The 17,381-nt window shown below is 32.8% G+C and overlaps 1 protein-coding gene across 2 annotated transcripts; it reads left to right on the top strand.

Annotated features, from left to right (window-relative positions):
• The first annotated feature begins 4,443 nt into the window (after window positions 1-4,443).
• On the top strand, window positions 4,444-15,021 carry LOC140450410 (U-scoloptoxin(19)-Sm1a-like). Of its 2 annotated transcripts, XM_072544029.1 has the most exons (3): window positions 4,558-4,838; window positions 13,321-13,470; window positions 14,832-15,021. In XM_072544029.1, exons 1-3 carry the CDS (start codon window positions 4,778-4,780, stop codon window positions 14,960-14,962), a joined length of 342 nt encoding a protein of 113 aa, XP_072400130.1. In that variant the 5' UTR covers window positions 4,558-4,777; the 3' UTR covers window positions 14,963-15,021. The 2 variants fall into 2 exon arrangements, 1 of the variants encoding a protein (XP_072400130.1); XR_011952020.1 differs by lacking the exon at window positions 13,321-13,470 and having other exon boundaries at window positions 4,444-4,838.
• The last annotated feature ends 2,360 nt before the right edge of the window (window positions 15,022-17,381 follow it).

The raw sequence follows: 17,381 nt of genomic DNA, 5'->3' as shown, positions 1-17,381 counted from the left end.
TAATACTTCGACAGACTATTCGAGAAAATTAAAAAAAAGTAAGTATTTAGGGTGAATTTCAAATGGACTCAATTTTTCCGAGTTTTCTCATATTTTCCGGCCAGTGAAAACTATGTAGTTATTCATATTTCGATGAGCTACCCCAGAATAAAAAAGAGGCTTGCAGCTGCAAAGGAAGCCGAGATAATGTAAATTTTTCCTACCTGTTGCAATTTGAAGTTCCGATGCCGAAAAAAAAACTGAGTTGAAACAGATATCCTCTCCACTTTCCTATGTCGATCTTTCGAAAGTACCGTCGTTTCGAAAAATTAGATAAATTTTATAGCTATAAGTTTCAATATAAAGTTTAGATTTTCATTAAAAATTTCTGCAAATTTTACTTAATGTTTATAAACAATGGAGATATGATTTTTTTTAAAATAGTCACTTACTTTGTTCCTATTGGTCATAGAAGGTTTTTTATTTTTTAACGTTAGCTTTTTTACCAGCTATCCAATGGTTGTACGTACAAGTCTGTAGCTTGAAAAATATGGAAGTTATTACAATTGTTTATAAGTAAAAAACATACCCCTTTTTCAAACGTTTATTTTGTAAATAATTTCGATGAAAACTCAATATGCATTTAAATTCTGAGATAGTCTAAGTCTTAAAGAATCCTATGAAATTTTCTGAATGTGTCTAGCATCATGCATAGGGCAAGCTCAATAGTTTAAATAATTAGCCTCAGGGATAAACAAATTAAATAACATAAAATATTTGACTGATCGAGGGGAAATTTCGCACAAATCTTAAAGATGGTAATTCATTGATGTTTAAATGTATTAATACCATTTTATTTTGTTAATAAAAAAATTAATAAAATTTATAAATTAGTGCAAAAAACTGCTTTTTTGCAAATATCTCTGTAAATTACTTATCAATTTTAATTAAAAAAACGGGAAAATAAAGATATTCTTGACATAAAAAAATGACAAGAATATTGTTTATTTAAAATATAAGGGAAAAAATTTATAGATAAAAAATCAAATTCTGACCATAAATTATTGTTTAAAAAAAAACGCAAGGTAAAAATACGAGTACTTTTTCATCAATTCGTCATCTAGTAACCGCCACCTATGTCTTAAAAGCTTCAGATATCTGCGAAACATTTTTCCACCTTTTTTTTTAACCAGACTGGGCTATTAGTGGAGTGTCCGTTGTACGCATTTGAAAGACAACATGAACAGTTACCTACAACAATAAAAGACATTCTCAAGTGTGAAGACATTCACAATTGTACCATTATTTTTTTGGTTTCCTCGGGACCAATTAACAAAATCTTATTGTATTCTTTGTTTTTTTATATATTTATGTTATCTGTAAAATCGACCATTGCTAATAATCCTTGTGGTTGAAGTAGTTTCAAATAAAAAAAATAGAGCCAAATAAAAGCAAAATTAAAATCCTCAAGGAATCTACGTTCCTGTTGCTTCCATAAAGTCCTCGTAGACACACCGTCTCAGGACTAGCAACTTCAACGTGGAGTCATATGTCGCCATGTTACCTAATCCAACGGTAACTTTAACATCCTATTAATTTATAAGAAATACTGTCAAACTAATGTAACTAATTATTTGTTAACGGGTTTTTACTACTACATACTACGACCTACCCTCACGAAGATTATACACGTGGACTTCTACAAAAGATAACACCAACAATATAATCAGAAACCAAATAGATTTTATAACGATTAACAAAAGGTTTCGTAATGGAGTACAAAGTGTAAAAACCTATCCAAGCGCAGATGCAGATACGGATCATAATCTATTACTAGCAAACGTCAACATTAAACTCAGGAAACCGGAGAAAAAAGTTAAAACCACCAAAATTAACATCAAAAACCTAAAAGACGACAACTGCCAACAGCAACTAAACGCAGAGATAAATAAATTAACTGAAGGAAGCGTCGAATGGGCAGATATGAAAAAAGCCATACTAAAAGCGGGAAAGGAGGTCCTAGGCGAAGAAGAGAAAACCACTAAAAAAGACTGGATGACACCGGAAATAGTTGAGCTAATAAATGAAAAAAGAAAATACAAAAATAAAGATGAAAATAAATATAAAACCATCAAGAATAAAATCAAAAATGAAATCAGAAAGGCTAAGGAGAAATGGATGAACAAAGAATGCCAGGAATTGGAAGAACTCAGCAACAAACATGACACCTCAAACTTACATAAAAAAATGAAAGAACTTACAGGCAACACCAGACAAAGAAGAACACTCATAACAAGAGATAATAATGGAGAAATACTTACTGAAGAGAGCAAAATAAAGGAAGTATGGGAACAATATATAATCCATCTGTTCCATGACGAGAGAGAAAATGAACAAGATATAGGTGAAGAAAAACAATACCTACAAATTTTACCCTCAGAAGTAAAGAATGCCCTACAGAATGCAAAACAAGGAAGAGCACCGGGTCCTGATCAAATTCCAGTTGAACTGTTAAAAGCCTTAGATGACGGTAATATAAAGAGACTAACCCGAATTCTCAACCACATATATGTAGAGGGCAACATCCCGGAAGAATGGCTTAGATCGATATTTTTACCTCTACCAAAAAACAACAATCCCAAATCATGTAATGACTATAGATTGATAAGCCTAATGTGCCACCCTTTAAAGATTCTCTTGAAAATTGTTCAAAACCCAATTTATAAGAAATGTGAGGAGTAGATAGATGAAACTCAGTTTGGCTTCAGAGGAGGCATGGGTACAAGAGAAGCATTATTTGCGTTGACGGTACTCTTGCAGAAATGTCGGGAATATAACAAGAGTGCATATGTATGCTTCATAGACTTTAGGAAGGCCTTTGACCGAGTGCAGCATATGAAGTTAATAGATGAATTAAAAAACATCAATTTAGACAAAAAAGACATTGAGTTTATTAAGGCTATATACTGGAACCAGAAAGCAGTAGTAAAGGTGAACGATATAGAAACAAATAATATACCGATTGCGAGAGGGGTTAGGCAAGGATGCGTCTTGTCTCCGACGCTTTTCAACGTGTACTCACAGGTCATATTCAGAAAAGCCTTATGGGAAAGAAAAGAGTGAATAAGAATTGGTGGAGAAATCATAAACACCATGAGATTTGCAGATGACACGGTAATTATGGCTGAGAGTATAGAAGAACTACAAACTTTACTAGATGCAATAAATAGTGAATGCATTCAAATGGGACTTGACATCAACACAGATAAGACCAAATTTATGTTAGTATCAAGGAGTCCAATAAATAATGAACAACTAACTCTTGGTGGACAGCAAATAGAGAGAGTGACAAAATATAAATATCTGGGAGCTTACATCAACACAGAATTAGATCCAGACCAAGAGATCCGAGTACGAATAGAAATGGCAAGGGCAGCGTTCTTAAAATTCAAACAATTGTTCTGTGACAAAAATCTGAATACTGCGCTGAGACTGAGGTTTGTTGAATGTTACGTCTGGTCGCAACTATTGTACGGGGTAGAAACATGGGCACTAAAAGCGCAAATAGTTAAAAAGATTGAAGCCTTTGAACTTTGAATATACCGGAGAATGTTAAGAATTCCATGGACTGCCAGGGTCACCAATGAGGAAGTGCTGAGAAGGATGGGTCGAGACAAAAAATTGTTGAGAACGATAAAAGTACGCAAGACTGCATACCTTGGACACATACTAAGAAATAATAAATATAGTCTTCTGCAGGTCATCATGCAGGGTAGAGTCGATGGCAAAAAGGGAATAGGTAGAAAGAGGAAGTCATGGCTGCGAAATATTCGAGACTGGACAAACATGACTGTAGACGAATTATTCCACGTTGCAAAAGACAGAGAAGCTTTTTAAAAATGTGGTCGCCAACCTCCGTTAATGGGGACGGCATAGGAAGAAGAAGAAGGGTTTTTACCCATATATTTAGTGGCTACATTCATGTACTCCTAGACACTGATAATGGAATGATGGATTCCGAAAACGTTTTGTCTAACATAGTCCGTTTGGGTTTTTAAATATATACCTTTTACAAAGGATTTTAATTAATTTTTCAAAATTAAAACTTATCAAATCAGAAGCTACTTGTGCTCTACTATCGCTCCCAGCTCAAAGACATGACCAAATAGTTTTTTTCAAAAAATGTAAACTGTATCATGAACTTTAAGATTTCCCAAAATAATTGTATTTTTCAAAACTGCTATGTAGATGTAAATATACTTGTGTAAAAAACTTTTTTAAAATAAAAATAAGCCACTCTGCTAATAACCCTATGGGCTGATAGGGTTAAAAGAAAACTAACCACACAGTTCTAGAATAACACTTTATTATAAAATTTATGTAGTTAAAATAGTTCCACATATTTACCAAATACATTTTACATAGAAAAAATAAACCATATAAAACCCTAACCATCGACGCCTCTGCCTTTGACTATCTTAAATATTAAAAAATGTAGTTTTTATAGGTAAATGGGTTTCTATGCCAATAAAAAATATAATAAAAACAAACTATCAACGTTCGTTTTGACCTGCGATATGTTAAAATGCTGCATTCTGTTTATCGCTCGAACCCAGCTACTTAATTTCATTTTAGCTTGTTATCGCCATAATTAAAATAGATTTGCGGTGTTTACAATAACTAATTAACGTTTAATCAGATAATACCTATTCCGGCAACTCGGTATAAGTACGAAAACGGTATTACAAGAACTCATTGCAATTTTACGTCCTATACAAGATAGTGTTAAAGAAATAAGATGAAGGTTGCTTTTGTTTTAGCTTTGCTCTGCGTTGGATTGGTGATCGGAGTGAACTCAGGTAAATATAATATATACAGTTTTTATTTGGTTATAATGGGTGGTTTGTTAGTGTATGTTTTGTATAGCTTCTATTCTGAGGATTAGTAATTTATTGGTGATATCCACCTTGCGTATGCTATCACTGCTATCAGTATTCAAAATCTCGCATTATTTTCCTATTCTTCTAAAGATTTCGACGTAAGTGATATGCGCCTGTAGTATGTAGGTATGTATAGCGTTAACACGCCTTTAATGGGCCGTTGCTGGATGGATAATTTCCGTCGTTTTCTGTTCTTAGGTATCAGCTTCCAATTTCTGATTCCCATATCTCTGACATCTTCCATCACTACATCTCTCCATTTCTTTCTTGGTGTTTCTATCTTTTTTTTGCCCTCAGGTACAAAATTCTTGACTAGTCTATTACCTTGCATTCTCTCTAGGTGTCCAAGCCATTCTTATCTACGTTTTTCACCACTTTTGTTACTGTAGAGTTAGCATACAATTGGTACACTTTGCATTAGTTCGTCTACTCCATTCTCCCTCTACTGCTTTCCACCAAACGTTCTGCGAAGTATCTTTCTTTGCCATTTTTTCAGTCTGTTCTATATGGTTTTGTTCATAGTACATGTCTCGACAGCGTATAGCATTATGGGTCTAATTATAGTTTTGTATCTCTTACTTTTGTATTACGAGATATATCTTTGGCTTTAATTAGTTTGCTCGTGGCTCAAGCACATCTGTTGCTTCTGGTCAGTATTAGGTTGATTTCAGTTTCTTTCTTACATATCTAATCAAGAGTACCTAAGTACATATATTTATTTACCTTCTCGAATTCTAGAACTAACCTATCATCCACCTGCAATTTAAAGGAGCCCCTGGTGTTTATTCGGATTTCAGTTTCTTCCTTACATATCTGATCAATAAGAGTAGCTAAGTACATATATTTATCCACCTTCTCGAATTCCACAACTGACCCATCCTCCATCTCCAGTTTAAAGGAACTCCTGTTGTTTGTTCCTTTTTTGCTCGGATTTCCATGTACTTGGATTTATTCATATTAACTTTTAGTCCCATTTTAGAGCTTTCTTGAGTCAGTCTTTTTGCTATATTTACCAGTTTTTTTCCATTTCTTACAATGAGAAGCACATCATCAACGTATGTATACTAAACATCGGTGCTCTTTGTATAAAATAATTCTGGACCTATTTATCCCACTAACCCTTACAATTTTTTCTAGAACTATATTGAATAGCAATGTAGACAACGGGTCACCTTGGCGAACACCTTTTTTCACTCTGAATTCTTCTGAAACTGTACCGTTAATTTGTCTAATTGTCATTTTTACCAATCTTACTATTTTTTCTGGCACTTGGAATTCCTTTAGTGTTTCTATTAATTGGTTTCCGTCTATTGTATCATAGGCGGCTTTGTAAATTACTTGTGCTGAAATGTTGTATTCATAGCAATTGATCAGGATTTGTTTTAGCACAAAAATCTTTATTAAGTACCATACATAAAATGCCTTAGTTTCTCCATTGATGTTTCAGAAGGACTTTAACCTTCCATTTTCCAAAAAATAACCAAAAATACATAACACCGGAGGACGTTGTATTTATTTTTTAAGCACAGATACCCTCTATCAAAAATATATGATAAATGCCGGTTTAGATTTTGCCCTACCCTGCTTTATTTTTATTAAATAATCGGACTGTATCGTCTACATAACTTGTAATCAGAGCTTGGATTTATAATCCAGTAAATGAAGGCTAAATATGGCAATACCTTGTAATTTTTCGTGTCACCAAAGTGACAAAAGTAAAGACTAAAGTTTTACTTGGCCTTTACTTTACTTTTGGACTTGTTGGTGTCGTTAGTTGCCTTTTATTTTCCAGGAGTGAAAGCTACCCCTATTAAAAAAATCATATAATTGTAAATTAAAAGGGGTAATTCATTACAATTCATATTTTAATGAAGTAAATGAATGTCAATAAATATTAAACAACATAATTTAAGATTTTATCATAGTTTAACCTCTAAATCTCACCTAGATTAGATATAATTAAAACAATGTCAGTGAATACTTTGTCTCCATTGATTTACATGGAAATTTGGGTTTAGAATATACTTACCTTCCTCTTCAAAATTAGACTTGTGCCTTTGGTTGCTTTTAATTTTCTAGGGGTAAAAACGATCGCTATTAGAATCATAGCAATTCAAGCAATTTAGAATTATTTAATTATACAATGACATTAATTTAGATTTCTTTACTCTTTTAGTTTTTTTACCAAATAATTTTTATATTATAAAAACCATCCCTTGCAAAGAAATTCATGTATTTTTCGTATTTTGTTTTTATTAAAACTTTGAATACAACAATTTATTTAATCAAAATGTTATAAATTTATTTTATTTCAAATTTAAAAATAACCCTTATTTAGTTTGTAAGAATGGGTGAAAGTATGTTTGTTTGCGCCTTAATAGCACATTACGTGTATCTTGCAATGCTCCAGTATGTGAGTTCTGATATCTCTTAAAATAATATGTGATTGGTTTTTTATTCATAAATCGGTTAAGGGCAATAGATCATTTTAAGGACAATAAGATCATTTAAATTACTTTTTTTTTCTTATTTTTAAAGGGTTGTAGTTGAAATGTATTGAACGACACACTTATCACGAGTGGATGCATACTTTGAACAGCAATATCTTATCCAATTTTCGTTATAAGAAAAACAAAAAAAAACCGTTCAGAAAAGCAAAGCCTATATTTTTTACTCCCAAGATTTTTCGTATCACTAATACTTTTTAAGTTATTTTGAAAAAAAGGCATTTGTTTTAAAATTTTATAAAAAATTTCATTTACTTTACAACCATATTTATTTAAAACTAAGCACTTTCAACCGGTTAAACAGACAGATCAAGTGGACTTTTCTGAACCTTTCTGTTGAGAAGACAAAAACCATTAAGTTTTCTTGCAGGACAGCCAGTACTATAAATCCTAAAATTACTGTAAATAGTACTTGTCTACCAGCATTAAAGAGTATACGGATTTTAGGACTCCCATTCGACAGTAAACTTGCTAGGAAATGTCATTTAAAAGATCTTAAAACTAAGTACCTTTTTAACATACTAAGTAAATTTTAAAATATTAAAATCTTTGTCCAATCATCATTGGGTTGCAGACGAAGACTCCTTACTTCAGATGTCTTATTTGTTCTAAAATAGACTGCTGCAGTTTCATTTATATGTCAGGTAGCCCATCAGATTTAAAACTTCTTAATTCTGTACACAACACTGCACTTCAAATCTACCTTGGAGTCTTCAGGTCGAGACCCCCAGAGAGTATATACAGAGAAGCTAATGAACTTTTTCTCTGGCTACGTCACCGGCAACTCCTTTTAAAATATTCTTCTCAAATCTCGGCTAATACCAAAACTCCATCCTATAAATTACTAAGTAATGACCTTTTAGACTCTTCTTTTCTTATTAATCTTCAATCTATGCCACAGTATCTCTCACCACATCTGAATAAAATCGATCTTTCAGCCACAACTGCAATATTAATATCACATTAACCTCCCTGCAATAAATTAGAAGCAGATTTTAATCTCTCGTAAACTGATTATGATAAGCATTAGACAAATCCACAATTTCTTAGGCAAATATTAAAAAATTAATTGCTAACAACAGATTTGGCCTAATTCTATACACAGATGTTTCTAAGAGTCCTACAGCTGTAGATGTGCTGTAACTTTAACCACAGATTTAGTCATATCTTGTAATTTCCCGCTCTTCTACTGCACACATACTGCTGAATTATTCTCTATTCTCCAAGCTACAAACTTACTATCACCAGAATATAAAAAAGTAACAATATGTACAGACTCTTTAGTGCCTAACTATACTTTCAAAAGTATGTATAGGGTACATCCTTTGGTTCAAGCTATTTAAGACCCTTTCGGTAGTTTAATTTCACTGGGAGCGTCCATAAACATGCTCTGGATTCCGTTTCATGTAGGAATCCTTGGTAACGAACTAGCCAACCTCTTTGAAAAACAAGCCGGATCTTGAAATAGCTGAAGAGACTGAAAACATACAACTACATACAGATTCACAGTTGTATTTTTAAAATATCATTCAAATGTCTTGGCAAAATCACCGAAATAAAATCTCTTCCAAGCTTCCTGATATCCATCCTACCATTAAAAAGCTTGAGTTTGCTTCCATGACACAAAAAAACCAAAATCCTATTTCGCCGACTTAAAATCAGCTATACAAGACTAATTCATAAACATTAAATGACTTCCTGACATGGGCAGCATTTGGCAAACTAAGCCATATTCTAAAAAGTTCAATTCCCATGTGTCTCAAGCGAAAAGTTTATAACCAATGTGTTTTGCCTGTACAAACTTATGGAGCAGAGACTTTAACACTCACGCAGAAATCTGCGAATAAACTAAGAGTTACACAACGAGCCATGGAACGTGCAATGCTGAATGTGAGCCTCCGAGACCACATAACAAACCGACAAATCAGGCAAAGATCAGGAGTTCAAGACGTCATCGAAAAAACCACGAGACTTAAGTGGAACTGGGCAGGACACTTAGCCAGAACACAAGATGGACGATGGACAAGACGAATTATGGAATGGAGGCCCAGAAATTATAAAAGAAGCCGAGGACGACCACCGACTAGATGGACCGACGACATAAAAAGAGTAGCGGGAAACTGGCTACAAGCGGCCCAGTGTAGAGAACACTGGAAAGAACTGAGGGAGGCCTATGTCCAGCACTGGATGGGATTGGCTGATTGATGATGAAATGACTTCCTAAGATCCATCTACATGTACAGACTGTTGTAATATGCTATATGTTAAACATATTCTCGTAGGCTGTCCCTATTTCAACAATAAATAACCTTTTAACAATTAATAACAATTAATCTTTTAAGTCTAAACCTACAAAATATTCTCAGTTCGCCAGATCAATTCTAAAACCTTACTAATTTCCTCTATGAAACCAAGCTTTACCAGGATATTTAGAAGAAGAAACGTAGATTAGAATTTGATAATTAGTAATTGTACCAATATTTAATGTAGTTAATGTTACTGTGGAGAAAAGAATTGGTGGGGAAATCATAAACACCATGAGATTTGCAGATAACACGGTATTTATGGCTGATAGTATAGAAGAACTACAAACTTTACTAGATGCAATAAATAGTGGATGCATTCAAATGGGACTTGACTTCAACACAGATAAGACCAAATTTATAATAGTATCAAGGAGTCCAATAAATAATGAACAAATAACTTTTGGTGGACAGCAAATAGAGAGAGTGACAAAATATAAATATCTGGGAGCTTACATCAACACAGAATTAGATCCAGACCAAGAGATCAGGGTACGAATAGAAATGGCAAGGGCAGCGTTCTTAAAATTCAAGCAATTGTTCTGTGACAAAAATCTGAGTACTGCGCTTAGACTAAGGTTTGTTGAATGTTACGTCTGGTCGCAACTATTGTACGGGGTAGAAACATGGACATTAAAAGCGCAAATAGTTAGGAAGCTTGAAGCCTTTGAACTTTGGATATACCGTAGAATGTTGAGAATTCCATGGACTGCCAGGGTCACCAATGAGGAAGTGCTGAGAAGGATGGGTCGAGACAACAAATTGTTGAGAAGAATAAAAGTACGCAAGACTGCATACCTTGGACACATACTGAGGAATAATCAATATAGTCTTCTGCAGGTCATCATGCAGGGTAGAGTCGATGGCAAAAAGGGAAAAGGTAGAAAGAGGATGTCATGGCTGCGAAATATTCGAGACTGGACAAACATAACTGTAGATGAATTATTCCACGTTGCAAAAGACAGAGAAACTAGAAGTGTGGTCGCCAACCTCCGATAATGGGGACATCATAGGAAGAAAAAGAATGTTACCGTATATTCTTGTAATGTAATGTAATAAAATTGTACCTGTGTCAGTGACTTATGCTGTCGAGAGAGACATGTAAAGCTAAAAAAAACTTACAGATCATATAAACAATACATAAACAAAGTAAATTGTGAAGGGGTAACGAGTTACGACGGTAATTTGGGGTGATGATTAGAGGGTGATTTTTACGACGTTTTTACCATAAAAAAAATTAAAAAAAAAAACAAAAATAAAACTTTTTTTTAAACACTTAAAATGTGGTTAATTTCTTGGTTAATACATGTTAAAATATTTGATTTTGAATTTGATAAATAAGAACCTACTTTACGAGAGCTACAGTTCTGATTCTACTGGATCTACACACCATTTATTTTTGTTTTTTGTATACATAAAATTTTTGCTTGGAATATTTTTTTTTGTCTGACAACGTGGTTTTTATTTTGAAAAATGGACATTTTCACTGGCAATTAACTAAGAAATATTGGCTTAGTAAAATTTATATTTATTATTGATATATGCAAGTTGCCCTTGTTTTTATTTTAAATTTTTTAATATTTTTCCTTGCTTCTCGGATGGCTTCGGAAATATTGTCATCAATTTCTGAAATTACTAATTGTGTTTCATTGCAGCGTTTAAAGTAAACAAGAACTCTTTTCAGATATGTTCCCTACCTTGTAATTTTAATATTCTAATTGTAATGGCTGGTTTAGGTGGCAAAAAGACAACGGAAAGTATTTCTTTATATTTCTGCACCATTCTGATCATAAAATTTATAAAATCATTCACCAAGGGAAACAGATTACTTATTTCTTTTGTCTGCAATATGAATAATATCATGGGTAGTAATATACATTTCAAAAAAGGGCACAAATACGTACTTTACAAAAAAAAAGGCAAGATCTCAATTTACACACAGGATAATTAGATTTTATAAATGTAACAATAATTGGATGATTTTGTAAATATTTTTAATATCAGAATTAACCAGAACTATTTATTCGTTATCTATGACGAAACGTGTTATTTGTGGAAATTCCAATTTATGTAAGTTTATCGGTCTTCGCCTTTTTAAGATCTATTTCTATTTTCTAAGATTTAAATAAGCATACATAAACATTATGGGATATTCCAAATAACCAATATTAACATTTTTTTATCAACATCATTTGGTTTACTATTTTTATTGGAAATTCATTTTGTTGTTTCGATTTCCATTTCGGAAATCTTTCCAAAATAAAAACTCATCAAATTTGCTTGGTATTAAAAAATGCTTCTGATTTAATATTATCTGCCTCATTCATAATAATTCAGACATATACAATACATTTCAAAGTATATGAATTTAAAATATATTTTCGATATTTTTGAATTGCGTTCCTGGGACGACTTTATTCAAATTGATAGTGAAAATTATTAAATTGTCTTTCGGAACATAAAAAAATAATTAAGTTTATTTCTCGTAACTCTCAATCTCTATGTCAATATAAAATTGCCACTAACCTGAGAATCTCTATAACAATAAACCTCTGGGTCAATATTAAACGTCATTAACCTGAAGATATACCTTATTTATATTTCAAAAACGCTCACGATTCCTCTACAACCTTTTGAAGGTCCCTGTGGAGGAGACAAGTAGTTTATATGGCATACAAATCGGCTACAGCTAACGAAGGCTCCACTTAATTTTGGATACTACAATCTATATCTCAACGAAGAATCGAATAATTTGGTACATACTATGGTCCACAAAATAATTCCCAATACAATTCTCAAAATGATCCTCAAAAATGATGATGAATATGATTCTCAACAAATATGGTCGATTGTTACGATCTTTCTTTATTTATTTTGTTAGTTTTTAAAGATCTTTAAACATTCCTTAAGTCATCTGATTGGGATTATTTAGATCTATGTAGCGACAGTCCTTTTGTCTCCTTTTCATTTCAATTCCACCAGTTGAAACGAAATCGTGACAGAGGCATCGCTTTGGTAGCACTTTTCTCTTTTTGCGATTCGTTGACTGGGCATAATAGTGTTATACCTTGAGATTGGGCAGCACAGCAGTAGTAGCCTAAATATTGGATGGTGAGTTAGTTATTGTGCAGCTAACTGGTAATCTGTCGATTGAGAATTGTATAGATGTGTGCGTATTTTATGTTTGGATATGTGTATGTAAGTGTATGTCATATTCAATCACGAAATCTATAGTTACTGATATAGCTATAGCTTCCATTTTATGTTTTTAGATAATCCACAAGTGTTTATCTGGTTATAGCTTACTCATATCTGTCCTATATTCCTATAATCCCATAGTATGTTACCTATTAACTATTGGGACGCGCCATGTTCAGGATGATTATCAAATGACTCACAAACTTAGATCGATACATCATTAGTTATAAAATAAAGCAACAACCAAACTTAAATGTTAAGCAAATAAAATATCTTATTCGAAAACAACCCAATTTTTACTAAGTGCAACTAAAAAAAGAAAGAGAAAATTATACAACGATAATAACCTAATTAACGCATTGATCAATAATAAAACTAAATATTATTTTCTAGGCGATGTGTCACATTTCAAATATGAACATTTATGTGTAATCAAAAACGGTTATTGTGTATTCGAACATGAATGTCCGCACTTAATAGAAGGAGAATTCCGCAACTTATGTCCTCAACAGAAATCCCAAGGTGCCCTTTGTTGTGAAGGATGTAAGTAGGAAAATAAAAAAGATATTTCTTTCGTCGTCATTATTACTAATTCTTTTTTATTAACCACTTATTTTTTATCACTAACTACTTCGTTTCATGTCCTTGTTCACTCTATTTAATAGGCTTTTATAAAGTTAGGTGAATAAAATCTTCTAGTGAAAAATCCATTTTTAAGTATTTACTAATATTTTCTTTATTTAATAATGTGCTGAAGCTATTTTCTTGTGACATCTTAATGCAACTACTATTTGTGTTGGGAATAAGCTTCAATTTAAGTTTAAAATAAGATTATTTTCCACATTTCGATTTCCACTTCACAAATCGTTCTCAAAATACAAAACATTAAACAAATTTTGTTATTTGTTACTCTGTGAAAAATTCTTCAGACATGTATTATACATTTTAAAGCAGAGGACTTTAAAATGATATTGCCAATATTGCTGAGTTGCGTTCCTGGGACGATTGTTCCTTTATTTTAAGATAGTTCATTTAATTACATAATATCAACTTTAACATGAGAATATCCGTCAGAAAAAGCATAGAATGTCATTCGTCTTCAAAAAGACTACCACTTGCAATGATGACAGTTTTCCTCGTATTATTTCTTGTGAATGCTGCAAGATTCCGTTCTATTTTGTTCCAAGTTGTTCGGTTCCATTCACTTCGGATGATCTTCATGGGCGGTATAACTTTGACGTCCTTCTCTTCTCTTCTCAACTCTTAGGTGCCTAGAGATAAGATTAATACTATTATAAGAATTAATATTAAACTCAACAATCTTCCGGGTTGAACCGCGTCCATAATCATTGCGCCGAACTTTTATGTCTCCTTCAGGATGTACGAGGGCTCAGTCCCACCAGCTTTCAGACACTACTACATTGATGACTATTCAATGCTATAATGCTACTGGGAACAGAGGACGGTTCATTTATACCGTCGATGGTGATGTGGTTTGGGTGGAGGTTGGCGTGGGGGTTAGCGTGAGGATTGGCGCGGGATTTCTGATAGTAGGATTTGGATTGGTGGGTAAAGCGGACGATATTTTCTTTATGAGAGGTCTCTATGTCGAAGGTAACCGTATGTCGTTATCTCTTCCATTGAGACAATAATCTTTTTCCAATCTTACTCTTATCCTTATCACTGAGCTTCATTACTTGTACAGTGAAATGTACAGTGTACAATAGTTACACTATTTCTTTATATTAATTGGCTTTTTTTTATATAAATTAAGCATATCTGAGCTAAGTTGTGGTTGTTTTTTACATTTTGAACATTTTAAACAAACTAATTTCGCGTTTTCTTGCTCACAGAATTATGATAAAACATTCTGATTTTATTGCTAATAATATTTTTTATTGTAGATCCAGCAACGGAAAAACTGAGTTGCGCTGAATCACACAACATCTGTAGACCAGAAAAACAATGTCCAACCAACTTAAACATTGGTAGAAAGGAATGCCCGCATGGAGAAGTGTGCTGTGTTTTAGTATGACATTTAAATCAATATAACCATGTTTATAACTTTTAAAAATAAAAATTAGTTGTCTAGTACTTATCTTGTTTACTTTATTTTAAATAATTAATGCTAAAATAATTACATATTATATTAGTTGTCAGGTTCTCAGAACTTTTGAATAATAAATTTTTTCTTTAATCTACATTCCTAATATAATAATTTTACTGACAAATTTTTTATCTACTTGAACATAGATAAAAAATTTTATATTTATGTAAATAACGTTGATAAAAACTATATTATTTAGTTTTTCCATGTACTTTTCAGTACATTTAATAAAATTACGATACAGTACATAGAAAGAGAGAGCGTAAACCCCGGAAGAGAAAGTTTCTTCAAGTTCTCGAGATACCAATAAATACGTGTATCTGGGAATAAGTAAAGTAAAGGTATTAGTGTATTTATTAAATACACCTGAAATTGTACTGAAACTAAAACTCTTTTTGAACGTGCAACGTAAACTTTTCTGAACATTCTGGAAGATCCTAACACTAAATGATTACACTGTTATAACATTTTGAACAACTATTTTTTAGCTATTTTGGAAACTGCATTAGTCGCTATAGACTTCAAATCGTAGATCTACAAAAAGAACTTAAGCAGAATGTAAAAAATTACATTGTAGTTGCTTTTTGTTCTTCTTCTTTCTTTATTTTAGAAGAATTACATATTTTCATCTACCTGCATCAATGTTCAAAATTATCGCTCCATCTTTTTCGGTGTCGGCCTATACTTGTTGACAATTTATCTCAAGTCGTTCTCACCATTTTTCTTTCTTTTATTCTGCTAATATAATTGTTCCACTATTTTCTCTTCTTTCTTTCTTGATGCTACCTACCAGATGATTATCAGTGAAAGACGTCTATCAAGTAGTTGAAACTGTTCCCAAAATGAGGTCAAATGACCCTTAAATTATATAGTCTGAGTAACGAACATAATTATTAACACAATAGGCCGATGATAAATAATTACATTATTTAAGTAAACGTACAATTTTCCAGCTCGAAAATGGGAACCTTACTCCCTGAGAGGTTGAGTTGATGTTGTTTTTCTTCGTAGCTCTATCATTCCAATTCGGAGATATTGCATTTACGTCTCCTATAATTATTGAATGTCAGCTATGTTTAGAAGTGCGTTCAAGTCGACATCTATTAGGGGATTCTGTAGTTTTATATAGGTAATCCTGAATTCTCCTTGCCTCATTTGCACTCTGTTGTAGCTTTTTTAGTATTTAGCTGTGGCGTTAGGATTCTGGTATGTGTAATCCCTTTCCTGATTAGAATATCTGTGCTTTACATGATCTTCCCTGATCTTCCTGTGTTGTCGTTCGTCTAGATGTCGTAGCCAGGAAACTTTGGGTTAAAGATTTTCGTAAGCTTAGTTTGCCCTATTAGCGTGCCTTAGTGCAGCGCTAACTTTATGTCTGCAATCGCCTTGGATACTATTCTAGTAATCAATTCTTTAATGAGTACTCTAATCCATCCTGCTCTTTGTTGGAGATAAAGATTGTATTATTCTCCCCCTATTGGTTGATTCTTATAACTTGTGCGTATGATGGTCCGGTTGCCTGTTGTTGTGTTGTCCTTGGTAGGGCTTGTTGCTTCTAAGTGTCTTTCCCAGTTAGGGCATTTAAGGCATTTTCGGAAATTAGCGTGATGTTGGCCCTAGCAATTTTAAATACAATGTTGTTGCTGTGGTGGGTAGGGTGACATTATATCGATAGCAAAAATCAAAAATAAAAATAACAACATAATTATTATAAGTCACCTTCAGCTAATTAATTCTTAATCTAAACACAGGAAATTCATGTAATTATAAAAACTTGATCTGATAAAAATATTAGTTTATATTAGTGAGTTTTAAAAATAGAGGTGGGAACCAATGTTCCAAAAATAGGTCAGTAAATATTAAATAATTTAGTAATTAAATTAATATTAAATATATAATATTTTTGTTACATATATTTTTAACAATTCCTCTACCTAACGGATATAAACACTATCAAAACTGTTCTTCCAGATCAGCTGTGTATATAATGTATGCAATATAAAGTTATAAATCTAAAGTTTACTCTCTTGTATTCCTAAATTCTATCGCTCTGGTTACACAACTCGGGATATTCAGTCGCACGCATTAATATGCGTTATAAATCTTAGTATAACGCGTTGCAAGATATAGTAGACAATCCTCTCGTGTTGCAGATAAAGCGAAGTGGTATATTAACCAAGGCATGTATCTGCATCTATAGAGTAGGAAGAGCAAGTCAAGTTCCATAGCACTAAGGTCATAATTGATCCATTAGGTATCCTCCCAGGGAGCTATCGTCCTTAGCTCATTGTTCGTTCTGCCATTTCTAGGAAGGTGGACAAATCGTCAGGGAACATCTCCCTTATGT

The sequence above is a fragment of the Diabrotica undecimpunctata genome, chromosome 9 (assembly GCF_040954645.1).
Source record: "Diabrotica undecimpunctata isolate CICGRU chromosome 9, icDiaUnde3, whole genome shotgun sequence".
NCBI lineage: Eukaryota > Metazoa > Arthropoda > Insecta > Coleoptera > Chrysomelidae > Diabrotica > Diabrotica undecimpunctata.
The sequence above is the reverse complement of the archived record's forward strand: the minus strand, read 5'-3'. Positions and strand labels throughout refer to the sequence as shown.

Coding starts and splice junctions, on each gene's coding strand:
- LOC140450410 (XM_072544029.1), top strand. CDS start 4,778: ATGAAGGTTGCTTTTGTTTTAGCTTTGCTCTGCGTTGGATTGGTGATC. Junction 4,839..13,320: donor GGTGATCGGAGTGAACTCAG/GTAAATATAATA, acceptor ATTATTTTCTAG/GCGATGTGTCACATTTCAAA. Junction 13,471..14,831: donor TGCCCTTTGTTGTGAAGGAT/GTAAGTAGGAAA, acceptor TTTTTATTGTAG/ATCCAGCAACGGAAAAACTG.